The following is a 17,910-nucleotide window of genomic DNA, read 5'->3' on the forward strand; positions in this document are numbered from 1 at the left end:
TACCAGGCACCCTAACTGCCTATACGAAAAATTTAACAGGCCTAATTTAGTGGCCAGTGGTGATTTCAGCTCTACCCTTGGATGTACAGTGATTCTGGCATTAAACTGAACTTTAATAATACCGCTTTAATTCTCTTCACTGAGATTGTTAAAGTTCTTAAAATTAAATGCATTGCCTCATGGATGAGTTGAGCACTGAGCCTCCTCCTTCCAGAGAAGATAAACTGGGACACCCGAATATATGGAAAGGCTTCTGAGGGATACAGTTCTGATCTGAGTAACCTCATGGTGTTCTCTTTGCAGTTCAGTCCCCCTTTAAAGTTCTTTGTAAAGCAACTGCCTTTACAGGGGCAACCTAACGCTGCCTGCACACGCATTATTTCCCTCTTGTGCAGGGTTGCTATTTATAAAGGGGCCTTTTGGAAAATGAAAAGCTAAAGGTTGGTTAACTGTAGCCAGAGTGACCCATACTATAAGCCGGGTCATACTTTTTTTGGCATCCTCCTGTGTCCTCTCAGGAAACTGATTATATTTCAACTAGGAATAGAAAAGAGATCATCCAAATAAATTTTTCACAAAGTCTCTCCAGCAGGTGGTTAAGGAATAGGTTCTAGAGTCAGGCATGCCCAGTTCTGGATGCCAGCTCTGCCATTTACCAGCCTGTGACCTTGAATAAGTTCTCCATCCTTACCAGGCTTCCTTTGTAAAAACGATTAAATGAGAGACTGGCTATGAAGAACTTAGGTTAGTGCTTGGCACAGAGTTCTCAAACAATGGTAGCCATTATAATAATTATCATTGCTGTTATCATTTATACCAAATTGCCCTGAATTACTGTTTATAGCACACTGCCTCACACATGGAAGGCATTCAATTTCTGTTTATTTCTTCAAGGAAATAAGTGGCTGGCATAGAATGCTTAGAATGTAAGATTTCCAAGAGAATCTTCCTTTGGCTTTCTCAAGGTTACCCACAGTATTGGGACTACAGCAAAACTGCATAAATTCTGTATTAATGCTGCTGATAATTCTATAGAGCTAATTCTCAGAATTTAGTGATATTACGTTTCTCTGATCTATGTGAAGAGAGTACATGTATACTACGCCAGTCTCAGGTCATCTTTCTCCCTACGCCCAAGTGGACAAATTAAAGTTTCTTTTAGGGTCAATAACAGACCAGGAAGTATTTTTATTTAGCATTTTTCCATCAAAAGTTCCACATGACATTTTTCAACTGGCTTCTGGGAGCGAAACTGAGGCAGTGTTAATGGGAAAATGTCAGCACATCAAGACAAGGAAAGAATAAATAGTAGTTCTGTAGAATACAAATATGACTCCAAGACCTTTGATAATGGCACAGTCCCCAGTAGCAAGGGTCTGGTGATTGTGTGTGTGTGTGTCTGTGCGTGTGTGCCCGCGTGCGTGCATGCACTGTTAACAAAACATTTATCTCATACTTTACCATCAAGTGCATCATGATACAAATTTAAAAGCACAGTAAGTTTTAGTAAGGTAAGCAATAAAATGTGCACTTCTAATTTGGCAATTAGGATGTAAGTGGTGACCATAAAAAAGACTTTTGCTAGAGTATTAGGGAGCAAAGCCAGACTCCAGAAGGCTAGGGACTGAATGGGAGGTGAGGAGGTGAAAGGTTGAGTGCTGTTCAAAGAAGAGCTCATCCTGTCCCTAAGATGGTTTCTGTTTCCTGGTTTTCTGGTCATTGACAAATAAATTGATTAATATATCCAAAAAAAGTACATCATGATATGTTTGGGCAGTTGGGCCATGTATGTTGTGTTACATATCTCAGCTTTTATAGATAAGCTGTAAAGCAAGATCACAGAACAAGAATGATTTTTGTTTAAGTTTGCTGTTTCCTATTTTCTTAGTGTATAGGCATCTACCTGTTTCTGAATTAATGAATTTTATAAGCCTAATAAAATATGTTCTATAGATATTAATTGTTCACATTTCACTTATTTCCAGTAGGTTTTGGGAGCCAGAATTGAATAGGTTTCTATGCATACAGGAGGACATAAATTGAACTGCCATTGGCATAAGTATATTTGTTTAATCTTATTCCAACTCTTTGGAGTTTATAAAGCCATTTATACAGTCATCTTGCCTGTTAGGGATGTTGGGATGGAAAGACTTCTTGTACTTTTGAATCAGGCTGCATTTTTCATCCAGTTGAACTCTTACCAATGGACCTATTGTAGTAAACGTCAGCCTAGGTTTTGCTTGGGTGGTAGTGAGAATCCAGGAAACCAAATATAAGGGAAATGTACTTTCACCTCTGGTTACTTTAACATTTATAGGACAGTGCTAATGGTATTGATTAAAATTTTTTTGTCTTTAGTAGATATAGTAGGTCACTCGCATAGAATACTATTCAACAACCATTGTGAACAAGGGTAAGATGAAACTAAACTTCCATATTCATTTAACTGTCAGTGCACAAGCACTACCTGCCTACTATGTGCATGTTATTTTGTCTGCCATTCTGAGGAAAGAGATGGTGGGAAAAAATGACATGGACTCTAATAACATGTGGTAGCAGTAACAGTCGATGTTTCAGAGGGTTAATTTATTAAGCCAAAATCATAAGTGTTATTTTATGTTAATAAAAGGAGAGTGGATCTAGAATGGGGTATGAGGTAACAACTTACTGTTCCCATAAAACCCTGTGTAACAGAGTTATAGCAAAAGCCGAAGTCCAAGATGATTCCCCAGAGTCCCAGGGAATCCAAACCCACTCCAGATGATGAGAGAATAGAATATTATGCCAAATACCAAAGGATAGTTATAAATTTTCCAAACTGATGACAGCACTTACATACAATAAATGTCAATAGAAATGTTATTTGACCAGATAATGGGTGTTTGAGTTTGAATATTTTCAGTAGGAATTTGTTTGCCTCAGTTCTAAGGAGAATTTCTCGAAAATTCAGGATATGATAGATATCTGTGTTTACTATGTTAGAATTCAAGATGGGGTTCTCTGCTAGGCAGAGTTCTGTTCATCACCTTATCCTCAGAGCTAGAAGGTAGCCTTTTTATCTCTTCTTCCTCATCCAGGCTTGATTTGGGAGACAAGTGTCAGCAACCCAGCATTTTCATCCATTTAACTGATACTTACTGTACCAGGCTCTGCCTTCTACCTACACTGTATGCCAAGTGACTTACCAAAGGGCATGCAGACTACTCTGTCCCCTGTTGTAATTGTGCACTGGATACCATTGCAGCTACTGTACCAATGGCCAAATTAGCAGTGATGTAGACAAGATGCAAGTTGATTTCTGTCTTAAGCAATGGCAGTCTAAACTCAAGCCACCAACAGTTCTATGTTGTTTCTCTGCCATGCTCTCTTGGTCTGAGGTGGCTATTTCAGCTTCTGCCACATTTGTATTCCAGCCAGTGAGAAGGGCATGCCTTTCCTATGAAGAGCATGACTCAGAAATTGCATCCATCACTTCCATTCACATCCCATTGGCCATAATCTCATCATATGGCTACATTTAGCTGCAAGGGAGGCTAAAAATGTGCTCTTTAGCTGGGTGGACATAAGCCCAACTAAAACCACCACTATCTTAGAAGAAGAAGAAAACTGATTCCTTAACTTCTTTCACCTTGTCACAAAAAGCCCTAGAAGAAAAATACTTGGCTTAATGCATTCGCCTCAGTGTTCAGAAGCTAAATGTATAGAGAAAGAGATCCAGTCAAATCAGGGACACTCAACCCCGACCCCCAAAATTAAAATTATGTTTATCTATAGTTGTAGCAATTATAGTGGCTTGCTTTGCTCAAAATTTTTATTATCTTCTGATTATTCTATTTCTGACTTTGGGTATTTTTTTGGAAGCAGCAGTAGGCCACAGCCACAGACTAGTCTGTGGGTTGGTTTCTCCATCTTCCTTGGTTACATAGAGCCTTAAATATTAAGTATTAGGTCCCAAGGTAGTTCTCATAAAATATGTGCTGTCTATCCAGATGCAGCCATGATAGAATGATGTAAAGTTCAAAGATTCTCAATGGGCCATGACTTAGAAGACTATTCTTAAAATGGCCCTTGTTGGCTAAGCTAAATTTTCCTTTGGTAAGAAAAATTCTCCAGTTCTAAAGGAGCTAAAGATTAATCTGCAAAAAGGGACACCTCTATTTCTTTTCTTCCCACAGATGCCTCCCAACTTTAAAATAAAGCAGCTTTATATTTTTCTGATCCTGAGTTCACCAGTTCCTTTCTTTTTATCTGTTGTTTATCCAGTTACTTCCACCTAACTCCTCCAGTTTCCCGTTTACTCACCCAGAAGTACAGAAGGCCCAGGGAGCCTTAATTACTTTCTTAGCCACCCTTCCATTCAAGAACACTGCTATCCTTCAAGGTGGTTTCTCTCTCCATTTCCTCCTAGTCAAATCAAATAATGAATTAAATTTACATTTCTTTAGACTGAGGACAAGTTTACCTGTCATCTGAATTCTTCTGAGAAAGACATGTTGGCATAGCCATGGTCATGGACAACCCTTAACCCAAAACAGCTCTGTCTGCTTGTGTGTTCTATGCAGTTGTCAGAGGTCACAGCACTTTCCTGGGTTGTTTTGACTTGGTATGATCTGCACAATGCTTTGCTGAGTTGAACTAACACTTCTTTCAGCCCACTTTCTTGTCTTGTCCGTAGCACCAGTGAGAATTTTGTGGGAGAACATGGAAGTTGAATTTTATGTCATCTTCTAATGTTACCTATCTCCCTAAGTCCCTGCTTTTGTTTCCATCATTATTCTCTAATCCCCTTTCAATAGTCCACTTTGAATTGCCATTAATTAATTGAAATTCTCCAATCCTCCTTGCACTTACTGTTAGCCTGTGCAACCTCTTGGGGGTAACATGTTTACTGTCAAATACATTAAAGTAGTCTGTCTTAATTCATTCTCCTGAGTATCTCCTATGAATTACAAAGAAAGTCCTCTAGTTATAACATTGTGGGATTTGGGGAAGTAAGTTCATCCTGAGTGTTCACAACACAATATTTAGCTGCTGCAAAGGCAAGGAAGACAAAGCTGCCGGGTCATCCCCAGGAAATCCCAAGACACATATTTTTAACATTTGCATTCTTATTTACATAAATTCATATGCTCCATTCAAAAGGCGCTGACTCCAATTATGTAAAATAAAACAGGAAACCCTTCTTGGTTCGGAGGGTGAATAATCACACATTCCAGGCTTGCTTGCTGCCAGAGTGAGTTCTCTGGCTTCTCCCTCTCTGCCCCAAGAAGTTTCCCTCCTTTATTCCTACCCTCTAATCATAACGACTCATGAAAAGACTTATCATTTACTGGTAAGACTGGAGTTGGCTCCAAAATATTCTTTTTTTTTTTTTTTTCTATTATGAGCTCACATTGGAATCCTCTGTTTTCTGAATGGTGTTACCAAACCACCTTTCCTCCCCTCTGCCCCTCTTCCCATAATGAGGAAACATTGGTCCTTGGTTCAGCTTGGGGCTCCATAATTTGGGTGATAGAAATTGCATCCGGGTCCAGCTTGCAGTGTTTTACTCAACAGAAAGTTTCTTGGCAGTGGAAGAGAGTTTGGATTCAGGGCAGATTAACCACAGGTTTCAATTATCCACCCCCAGTGCTGCCTTCCATTGACCCCTATAATTAAAGCTTGCCTTTCTTACTTTTTTGGCATAATTTTTCCCCTCCAGGTGGATGGATCACAGAGCTGGTTGCCAAATGAATTCATTAGAGTATTTTACACAAAGTGTGATGAGCCCAGAAGCCAAACTATGGGGAGAAAAGAGAGCAAGAGTATCCTTTGGGAGCAGCCCCACTCACCCCAGGGAAGTCCTGGTGTCCCTGCCCAGACAGACACCTCCCTGCTTCCTCTGCCCTGTGGGGAGGGAGACCTCAGGTGCACAAAGCGAAATACCACTGAACCCAGAATAGTCATACTGCACTGCACTTCCTTCTGCTCTCTGACAAGCACACCCAAAAGTCACTCTCTACCATTTCTATACTGTTGTTACTGTTATCGAAATCAGGTCTAGGAAAACATTGAGTAAACTCAGAACTATTGGATTGAAATGAAATTTAGTCAAAAGACTCCTCTGGGGTTCACTGACTTCTGACCTCAGCCTTTGAAATGGCTTCTTTCCGTCCCCACAGACAAAGTGGTGGTCTATTCAGAACCAATACAAACAGAGTCAAAATAGGTGAGGCCGGAGGGGACAGAGGCAGGGACAAGGCAGTGAAATGGAGCTGTTGCCAACACATTCTGTGATGTTCAGGGAGTGTTTTGTTTGCTTGTTGTTTTAATCTTCGGGCCAAAGGATACTCCTCTTACTAGGAACTGAAGTCAGCAGAGGGGAAGTGCTGACCTTACTGAGCATGAAGTCCAGAACATCAGTCTCCAGAAGCTTGGGTCGCTCCCCTTGCTACGCCTGCAAAACGTCAGCAGCGCTGACAGCCCGGGAAGGAGGCTTCCTGTTCAGCCAGGAGTTCACACTCTGCAGAAAGCTGTCTCGGCAGGACTTGCCGCCAAGGCAAAATGACCAGGAATTTTTGGGAGAATAGATTCATTTCCTTTCAAAAACTGCAAAAACTCCAGTTCTGCCCACATATATCTAGATCTTGGAGAGAAAAGCCCTATTGAAAGAACTTTTGTCTGTTTTTGACTTGTGCTGACAATGACTGTGTTTCATCCTAGTCTTTGGTTTTCCTGTGGTCCGGAGGTGCACCACTAGCAAAGGACAGGAAGGTGGCTGGTACCCCAGGTAGACTGGTCCTTCTGTTAGGGTTTGCCTGGAAACTGTCCTCGATGTACTCACCAGAGTTTTGTTTCTCTTCCTAACATGTAACACCCCCCGGCTCCCATTTCTTGACATACACAAATTAATTGAGCGTGTGTTTCCTCTAAGTCTACTATGTGTATAGTTTTTCATTTATTCATTCATTCAATTTATTTGCATACTCTGTTGAGTACTTGGATACACAGTGAACAAACTAGGTTAAAAAAATTCTTGTTCTTGTGAATTTATATTAAATTATTTCATTCTGATGACAGTCCCATGAGGCTGGTACTATTATGGAGCCCTCTTTACAGATGACTTGCTCAAAGCCCCAGAGCCCGTGAACGGCAGGGCTGGGATTTGAACCCAGGCAGGCTGGCTCCAGTGAGCCCACACTCCTAACTGTTTGGCTCTACACTCCCTGGTGGGACTGTGGGTGTGAGTTCAGGTTTGGAACAGCAGCAGTCTAGGCAAATACCTGTAATTTCTCTTCTAGAGGCAAAGTCTTTCGTTCCACAAGACAGTTTAAATAACAAATATGTTCGACAGAGGCGGTATGGTGGTTGGATTTCACACGAAGATGTTGAAGAGGATCAGAATGTGCCACCCCAAAATATGCCACTTCGGCATAAGGACTATCTTGAGCCAAAGGCAACTGAGAGATAGCAGATATGGGAAAAGCTCTCTGTCCTCTCCCTTTCTGTCTAAAAGCAGCAGATAAATTTCCCTTTGCAAAGGTAACATACATTTGTAAAGGTGTCTTTCTTTCCCATATCGGGAAGATGACTTTTAATCACCGGAGATAACTCATCTATGGAAGGCACCAACTTGAGTTTACACAACAAACCTTACTAAATAACTCCTAATCTTCCATTAATTTCTCCTATATATTTACATCTCACAATTTACCACCCACAGAAGCCCAACCCCCTTTTCCTGTCTCTTGTCACTGCTCCACAGCTTATCACTCTTTGTTAAAATGGTATGTAAGCCTCAAATACAATTGCTTCTTTGGGTCTTCACTTCTTTTCTCTGAAGGCCTCCTTATTCATAGTGGTAAACCCTTTCTCCTGTTTATCTGTTTGTTTTTTTTTTTCCCAGTTTAATTTGCATCACCCGATGTCCTAAGCCCATGAGAATAGAGAAAATAGATTTTTTTTCATCCCCTACAATGTAAATGACTAAAGGCCACCTCTTTCCTTCTAATAAGTTCTGATAGGCAAGGGAAGGTGAGTCAACGAAATGAGAAAGCAGGGCACTGACGGGAGTTGGGAAGGACATTATCACGATGGAAGTGCAGGCAGATACTGAGGCAAAGGGATCTCAGATCAACATCACTCAGCTCAACATTTTGCCTAGAGCAAATGCCACTAGGGCCAACTAAAGACTTCAAAATTTGGATTTTATCAGCCCCTCTTATGAGATCAATGTGATTATGTCACCCAGATAACTCAAGACAAAGAGAAAGAACAGTCAACAGGCTCGAATCATACTGTTCAACAAGAAGTGACTTAATTCTTACTTTGCCAACTGGTTTCTCAATCAGAGGGCTTGTAAAGCAGATTGGAGTCATGCTGCCGTACATCGAAGGTTTCCATTGCTGGTCCTATAAGAAAGGAAACAGAGAGAGAGAGAGATTTCAGGGACTTGGCTGGCTTTCCTGCTGCATGAAACCATTTCCCTGTTTCTCACAAGAGTGCCTCAAGCACTTAAACTTAATGGTTGTCACTTGAAATACCCGAGTCAGCGTTTTTGCCCAAGCATCTTCAGTTTGCAGTCTGTGCAAACTCATTTAACCTTGTACAGGGGTATATTACAAAACCATTTATGACATTTTGAAGGAATTTTGACATAAGTGCAGAATATTTTGAGCCTAATCTGTTAAGGTTATCTCCCTAGAACATAGATCAGACTATGTGAATCTTTTTTCAAAAAATAACTTGACTAACATCTCATTACATAAAAACACCGATCACACTTAAACTTCTGGTTTTCGAATCTTTGATTCTATGTGGGATAATGTCCAAAGTTCTCTACTTACTTTTCAGAATACTCCAAAATGTGTCTCTTCTTCACTTTCTCATTTTAGTTCCAACTCTGTCCCACAGTTTAACCTAAACCTCAAGGCACTTTTGGTCAATGTGTTTTTCTTCAATAGACTCCAATCTGTGCTTTTGTTTATACTGTTTCTGGTTTCTAGAATATTCTTTCCTCAGTATCTGTCTATGATTTCCTACCTGTCCTAAAAAGCCCAGCTCAGATTCCCTAAGAAACATTTCACTATATTCCTCCACTTCTGGCTAAAGTCAGAATACATTTCTCCCATCACAGGATCCATGTACTATTATTAGAGTACTTGTCACTGTCTGCTGGGAAGGTGAGCTACTGAAGACAGGACTCAAGTCTTAATTATCTTTGTGTCCTTCACAATCTAATACAGGTCTTATGCATTGCTCTGGTCTGAACATTTGTTACCCCCAAATTCATATGTTAAAATCCTAATCCCCAAGGTGATGGTATGAGGAGGAGGGGCTTTGGGGAAATGATTTGGGAAGCGAATGGGATTAATGTCCTTGTAAAAGAGATCCCAGAGAGCTTGCTTGCCTTTTTCTCATGTGAGGATGCAACCAGAATTCTGCGATGTGACCTGGAAAAGTGCCCTTACCCAACCGTGCTGGCATCCTGATGTCAGATGTCCTGCCTCCAGAACTGTGAGAAATTAATTTCTGCTGTTTATAAAGCCCCTCTGCACCACCTCCCCTACCCACCCAGTTTGTGGTATGTTGTTACAGGTGCTTTCTGCTAGAGTATGCTTCCCATTTTTCAGCTGAATCTTTTCTTTACGTAGAAACATCCCAGCAGATCGAGCTTTCTCCAACCCTCAGCTCTTATTCTCACTACACAGATTTTTCAATCTCTTTTCAATCTCATTAGAGGAAATATCAAGAGACTTGTTATTGAAAAAAAAAATAAAATAAAACTTAACAGCAGGTACCAAAACCCCATAAAATAAAAATGACCTTTAGAAATGAATCAGCAAGTATTGACCCATCCCTGCCTCCTGCTGTCCATTAATTGGCCACGTTTCTTGAGTGAAAGAAAGATTTTTCAGTGGTCTTTGCAAAGGGATGGAGTAGGGCCCTCTGGAATCTCTACCCCTGCTGTTACTAATTATCTTACTCTGGGCAAATAACTTGTACTTTCGACCAGGGTGGCCCTGCCTGTAAATGTGGTTTGTGTTATTTACACACATTTCACAGGGTATTTTGAGACTAATTGTGGAGCTGTCTGTGGCCTGGAAAGGCAAAGCATCACTCCCGGGGAAAAGACCCTGCATTCTGCCCCCAGGAGAAGCGAGTCAAACCTCCGACTTCTTCCTATGGTCTGGAAATAAGGGTTATGGTTGGATTCCGAGGGATGTGGATTTTTGTCCATTAGGAGTTAAGCTGAGAAGAGCAACTCATTTCACAGGTCATGTTCCAGCCATCAAAGTTTAATTACTACCAAACTTGCTGGCTCAAGTCCCAACCATGTTAGTGAATGCATGAATGAAAGTTCCAAAGGATCCAGTTACCAAATTCCACCTTTCAGAGATAAAAAGACACTGAATGGCACCAGGGAAAAAGCCCCAAATATATCAACTGTGACTGCAATTTTTTTTTCCCTAATGAAAATAACAGGTTCGGTGTTGATGATGATCAGGACACAGGATTCTGGTTCAAGGAAGTCAATGTGCAGATGCAGAAGATGAATCTGAAGAAACCTGCCCTTCCTCTGAGGCTGGTCCAGTTGCTATGGCAACGTGTAACTAGTTTTCTCAGGTTGTTGTGCAGCTTGATTTTCTTTAGACCAAAGATTCCCTTGATACGACTGCACTGGGCATACTAACGACTAAAGCAACCCAAGAGTCACAACACAGAGATTTCTTACCCAGAAATTATTTGTTGGGTGGGAAAATATGTGATGATTCTGGGCTGTATATAAAAGGGAATTTCTGAAATAATGGGTTTACATTCAAAACGCAGAGGGTCAGGGGCATATAGTTATCACTGATAGTGTTTCCCTTTCCCGGGCTCCTTTCCTCATGTCAGGCTTTCCACGCAGGGTTTGCTGTTGCTGCTGTTTGGATGGCTGAGTGGCTAGGTGACTGGGGTTAAGTGTTGCTCCCCATCTAACTCACCATTTGCTAAATGTAGGGACAGGGACACTGAGGATGGACTTGGACAAAGCGGAATAATAGAGAATTAGAGAAAAGTTGTTGAAGCCCTCAGGCAAGTCGGACATTCTCTCCCACTCTCTGCACACTAAGGGCAAAATTGCCCCTTTATCTCCTTCCCATAATAACTTCAGAGCATTCCTGAGAAGATGCAGAACTGCTCAGAGAGCTCCCCATGGCAGGTACCTGGGGTTACTTTTCTAAGGCTGATTCCTAAAAGGAGACCAAAGAAGTGGTTAGTGCCATGACCTATAATTACAAGCTTCAGTGTTTATCCTGGAGTCTGAAATATAAAGGTAACTCCTGGCACCAAAGGACAAAACTAATCAAGGATTTTAAGAAGGAAGGATGCAGGGATCACCTGGCAAGTTCAGCTAGTTGACCGAGCAGTGGGATCCATCCAGGTGGCATCTGCTTAAGGGTGGTGCATCACTGACCGGCTCAAACAATCTTAACATCTCTGAAGGAAAGAATGCGTCCTCCTTCAGAAATCTTGATTTCATACTCCATAGGAAACATGGGCATTGATGTCCATTGACTGCCCGACCTTCTTCCCTACAGTGCAGGGCTGGGAACAATGAGTTCTGTTTGGAGATGGAAGCAGATTCTACTTTAAGACTGCCATCTCTCTCTCCAGCCTCCTCCTGTCACCCATTCTTTATCTGGAGTAAAAATAACCGCACCTTCCACCTATAGGGTGCTTTCAAAGAACCGCTGACACAGCTCTTTAGCTGCTCCACACAAAAGCCTGAGCTGCTTCTGGGATGGAGAACGTTGAAGGAACTGTGATATTTTAAGCATTCAGTGGCAACCGAGGAAGGAGAAAGTTCTTGAAGAAAGACCGGATACAGATCAACCCCACTGCTCTGGTCCCTCTTCTTTCTGGGCCCCCAACTCGACAGTTGAAGCCAACCAACCGGACTTCGGGTTTGCTCCACCCATGCCAACTGGAGTTCCTTCTTTGCAAAGGTCGTGCACACAGACACAGAGGTGAGGTGGCCTTGGGAAGGGAGGAGAGCTGGGTGGAGGACCATGAAATGTTGACTCACTCAGGCTTGACCAGACTTCCTCCCTTTATCCACACTCCAGTACAATTTTGGTGAACTTAAGTAAACTGTGCATACTGCTAAGTGTTCCCACTTCCTTTGGGTTATTATCACAGACCTACACCAGCTCCAGTACATGAAAATCCCCTGCCCTCAAAACTTGCCAGCAGAGAGAGGCTCAGAGCACAGAACATACTCGCAACCATTCCAGGTAGTAAGTTTTCCGTGCAGAATCCTGTTAGAGCCTGACCTGCTTCTCCATCCTCTGGCACCTCCCACAGTACCCGTATCCCTTAAATGCTCTGCTGATTTTTGCATTTACATTTCTATTTCTTAGATGTTTTACATGTTGATTTTTTAATGTCCTTGTGCTTTGTCCTTTCTTTACTGTGTTTTACGCATCTTCAATACCACCTGTAACTACCACAAGGCTACCTCACCAGAAACATTGAAACGAGTGCTTTTGAAACACTCAGCAACATTACTGGGACTTCTGAAAGAAGGAGGCATGTTCCTTTCACCTACTCTCCTGACTCTTGAGTTTCCTGCCAGCCTTCATCCAAATGCATGTATATTTAGCTACAATGGCCACTTCGCATCACACTCTTGCACACTTTCATTTACCATCATGTTACATATACTCTGTGCTGTTACACAGTCTTTGGGGTTTATAATACTTAGAGACTACATCATGCTCCATCAACAGGATGGAGTATATGTATTTGATATATTGATAGATATTTTGATTATTTCCATTTTTCCCTTGAATTTTTTTGAAATTCTTAAAGGTTTTATTGATACGATTCACCGACATCTCTGTCACCTATTTAAAGTGCCCAATTCAATGTTTCTTAATACACTCACAGTGTTGTGCAGCCAGTAACACAATGTAATTTTAGAATATTTATGCCCCCTGCCCATCCCTCTCTACCTATTAGCAGTCCTTCACCAGCCCTCCTGTCCCCTCCCCCAGCCCTAGGAAACCAACAGTCAACTTTCTACCTCTGTATTTTTGCCTATCCTGGACATTTTATATAAGTGAAATCATACAGTATGTTGTGTTCTATGGCTTTCATTTAGTGTCATGTTTTCAAAATTTATCCAGATGTATCACCACTTCATCCTTTTTATTCCCTCCCAAATTCCATTGAATGGATATACAACATTTTATTCATCAGTTTACTCATATGAGTTGTTCCCACTTGGGCTATTATGAATAAAGCATTTATGAACATTCACGTACAAGTTTTTATTTCTCTTGGTTATACACCTGGGGGTGGAAATGCTAGATCATAAAATACTTCTATGTTTCACATTTTGAGGAACTACCAAACTATTTACTTCCTATAATTAATAGCTATGCAAATATACTTTTTTGGTCTTTTGAATCATTTCTTTAGAATATATTTCCAGGAGTAGAGTTCTTCTGCTAAAGATATGGACTTTTTTTTTTTTACAACTTTTGTTATTTACCATTTGATTATTGCTTTTCAAAAGGATTGGACTGATTTACACAGCTACCAGGTAACATATATATGCATATATCACGTACAGATGCATGTATGTACACACTCTTTTTTTTTCTACACAGCAAACTTATAAGGAAGATGCCACAAGTAACCTCATATTTACAGACGAGGACACTATGGGCTACTGAGGTCAGTAACTCCCTGCCAGATGACCAAAGCAATGCAATGCCTTTCTTATGGGCTTCATTGGCTTCAAGTGTCTGTATTCAACATGTCCCTGGTTTCAATGAGTAATTGCTGACTCTGTCTCTATCCTGTAATTTCTTCAGCTTGTGTCACAATGAAACAAGCATGGAGTCAGAGGCACGAGATCAAATTCCAGCCCCATAACGTGGTAGCTTTGAGATCTCGACTAAGCTTTTGAGTCACTAAGCGTCAGTTTCCCCAAACGTAAAACATGACGACACCTACATCAGAGGTTTGTCTGGGGGGTTAAAATTAAAATTCAGCTCAGCAAAGAAGCTTACGTAATAAGTGCTAATATTATTTTTCACGTTAATGACGAATGTTTCATTGTTATTCTTCCTTGGTGCCCTCTTCAGAGTGAAATATTAGGTATCTATTATTAGGTATCCACTATAATTTAATAAGTAGATTTCCTCCCCTCCTGTCAATCAACAAACAATCCTATGAGTACTGCTAAGTTTATAAGAATTTTTATATTAACATATTGATTACATAAGTAATCTAAAAGTTTATAAAAATGTTTCAGTAAAATGTATAACAATTATAGATTATAAAAAGCACAAATAGAATATTTAGAAATCTATCAAATAAGTTTAAATAGGTATATTTATTTTTTAATTTAAAAAATATTCAGAACTTTTACACCATAAATTATAATTACAAATTTTAAGTAAAACACGAAGTCTATAAAATAGGCAAATATTTTAAATATTTAAAAAATAATTATGAGTTAATAAAATAAGCATAGGCTCATAAAAGTAAATGCTTATTTAAAAAGTATTTGTCTGGCTCTAAGGACCTTATAAACAAGATAACAATGATAAAATAGAAAAAGCCCTGGCCCCCAATTCTGAAGTCTTGGATTTCAGAAGAGCTTTGACACTCACTTCTTATGACCTCTTTGGGGTTCTACATTTCTTTAGCAATAAAATGTACAGCACATAATTTGATTTCTTTTAAAGAATATCCAGTAAGGCAATGTATCTGAAAACTCTTAACAACAGATAAAAATTATACATCTTTTTGGTACATTAGGACCAAGACATGATAGTTACGCCAACCAACAGTCCATTCACTTGTATGATATGAACACTAATTTGTCTTTGAGTTCAGAAAAAAATAGGAAGGAAAATGAAAATGCAAAGTCATCAACTTGAACATGAGAAAATATCACACAGGAGAAGAATTAGCCATGCACAGTTCCCATGCAGCACTGGATGTCAACTTCACGCACAAAGTGATCTGGGAAGTATGGGTGGGCTCTAAGCGGTCCAAATCTGAAATGAGCACGTGGTGCTTTCAACAAGAGGGAAGGAAGGGGCTGGGGATGTGGTCACTTGCCTCTCTGCAGGTGGGGCTGCTTGGAGACTAGCAGCAAACTTAGGGAAAGATTATCGTCGAAGAGGCAAGTTATAAGCAGATTTCAAAGTCATACACTGGCATTCTAACTCCCAGTGCCTCAGAATGCGACTGCATTTGGATGCAGCATCTTAAAAGAGGTGATTAAATTAAAAAGAGGTCATTAAATTAAAACGAGGTCATCAGCGTGGGCCCCAATCCAAACAACCAGGGTCCTTACAAGAAGAGGAAATTTATACACAGACACACACATAAGGAAGATCACATGAAGACACAAGGAGAAGGCAGCCACCTACAAACCAAGAAGAGAAGTCTCAGAAGAAACAAACTCTGTTGACACCTTCACCTCAAACATCTGGTCTCCAGACTGTGAGAAAATCAATTTCTGTTGTTTACACCACCTTGTCTGTGGGAGTTGATGGCAGCCATAGAAAACTAATACAAACAAGGCTTCCTAGCCAAAAAAAAATCATCAGTATTGGGGAGAAGGACTTTTAGGAGATAAGCCTTCTACGGGCCTTTAGGCAGGTAGTGTAGGAAAGGTTTCCAAATGAACCGGGGAGAAGGTGCTGCAGTGACTAGTGACAAACAGATGCGGCAGTTGGAATGGGCAGCGTTCTGCATGTCAGTACTGAGCGGGCACGGGGGGGTCTTCAGGTGAGGAAGATGCTGCCTTGCTCTCAAGGAGCTCCCCCAAGCCTACTAGGGAAGAGAGGTGATCAAACAACACTCCAAAGGAGCAGTGCATATTTAGGACCCACGGATGCAGAAGATACAGTGGGAGCTAAAGGAAGTGCATCTCGCCCGCCAGGAGGGAGTTCCTGTGGCCGGGAGGCTCCCAGGAGGAGGCGGTGCAGGAGCTACGTGTGGGAGGACAGAACAAAAGTGAGGTAGACAAAGTGGTGTGGGGCAGGGAAGGGAGGGAGGGTCTGGGGGTACGAAAAGAGGTTTATGGTGTTGCAGGAAGAGGAACTGTCATGCGGGCAAGAGGTATGGAACAAAAAGAAATGCTGAGTTTTGATGTGAACCACAAATAATTTGGGGCTGTTAGATCTTATAGGGTGAGACAGAGGGGGAGAGAGATGACTCTGGAAAGGCAGGCAGGAAGTGCAGGGTGCTTTTAGAGCAGTGTTTGAATGAATTACTCGGCCAGCAGATGGGAGGATGTATTTGAGAGAAGGAAAGATTGGAAGCTAGGGAAATACTTAGGCTACTGTTGTCACAAACCAGGAAAGACCAGTGTCTAGGGAGTGAGGAAGTGGAGACAAGGAGTAGAGACTTGAGAGCCTCCAAGAGAAGGGGAGGACATGAGGGTGCAGGTGATAGGCAAGGAGGGGCGGTTCGTTTGTATCAGGGTAAGCCCTGGGCACCAAAAGGCACAGAGTGCTCACTACTTTGGAGTTCTGATTTTAAATGTATTACTCTTCAGTATAAAATGTATACTACCTTTTGGCCTTAACCCTTCTTGTCTCGACTCGAACTTCTCGCTGCTGCCAAAATGTTCTGCTCTCTCCCCTGCACACATCCTGTTGTGCAGTGTGTCCACTGGTGTGGTAAGAATGAAATGCACTTGTGGGCACAAGCTACTAAGCATTAATTGCATAATTTCAGTGAGCCTGCATACAAGTTAAATGCTCTTATATCTACATTTAAAGCTGACATTGCATATGATAGATACAAATGATAAAATTCATACTTTGATTTAATATTTCTTTACTAAGAATGACAATAAGTAGCCAATAAAAAACAGGTGAGAGAGAGACTGCAGAAGAAAGGAAAACACTTCATATTTTAGTATATTTAGTGGCATTTTTTTGTTGATTTTGAATCAAGGGCCCTGCAATTAATGAAGCTAGCCCTGATGAAAGTCTAAGCATTGCCAGGCACCAAAGCAGCGATAAGACAATCACCAATCCTTTGGTAAGCACTTAAAAAATAGCTAACAAAATTCAATTTTATTTAAAAAACTGGGTTGTCCAAGTAACTGCCACAGTGTGTGTGGTCTAACAGGTGAAATTTACACTCTTAGGCAAATTTATCTTGAAATAATGTTAGAGGACTACGATAAATTAGACTTGTTACGTTGTAGCACTTTTTCCAAATCAGGAGCTCAGGAAAATACAAGTAACAAAGATACTCAAATCAGATTCCAAAATCACTGAAAACAGTCTGTTTGAAAATATATGAGCTTCATCTGGTCCAAGCACCAGCGAGTGCTCCAACCACAGGTTAAAGCTAAGCTTTGGATTCTGACACTATATGGACAAAATTTCTGTTCTCAATGATGAAATCAATTCATATTAATTAAGTTTTATGAAATGCTAAGATAAAAAATGAAAACATTCATTCATCCTTTATATATACACTCAATTACAACTTTTTTTGTGTGGGGTGGGGGAGGAGGTAATTAGGTTTGTTTATTTATTTAGATGGAGGTACTGGAGATTGGACCCAGGACCTCATGCATGCTAAGCATGTGCTCTACCACTGAGCTACACTCTGCCCCCTTCAAATGCAACTTTTAAGGAAAAGGGAATAAGCCTTTGTTCTCACATTTTTGGGCCTTTCTCTGTGTTCCAAGCAGAAGCATTTGGGCTTCAACTCTTATATCTTCCTTACAGTGACTCTTGGATTCATTTTTCAGCTCTGAACATAGTAAAGTGGAAATAATCTTAATCATTCTTCTCTCCTTGAAACCAAAAGATTGCTCAGAGTTACTCTAACATTTCTAAGAAGCATGTACAGTAATAATATTTTCAAACAATATAGCCCTTAACTAGTCGTCCTAGA

The 17,910-nt window shown here is 40.7% G+C and overlaps 1 protein-coding gene across 2 annotated transcripts in view; it reads right to left on the reverse strand.

The window, feature by feature from the left end:
- The window catches only part of LOC105065303 (uncharacterized), a 418,567-nt gene that overhangs the window by 60,264 nt on the left and 340,393 nt on the right, over positions 1-17,910 (reverse strand). For both annotated transcript variants that reach the window (XM_074346104.1, XM_010950390.3), the window contains exon 4: positions 8,307-8,390. In XM_074346104.1, coding sequence (XP_074202205.1) covers positions 8,307-8,390 — 84 coding nt within the window. The remainder of the gene's footprint in view (positions 1-8,306; positions 8,391-17,910) is intronic.

The sequence above is a fragment of the Camelus bactrianus genome, chromosome 2, assembly GCF_048773025.1.
Source record: "Camelus bactrianus isolate YW-2024 breed Bactrian camel chromosome 2, ASM4877302v1, whole genome shotgun sequence".
Taxonomy (NCBI): Eukaryota; Metazoa; Chordata; class Mammalia; order Artiodactyla; family Camelidae; genus Camelus; species Camelus bactrianus.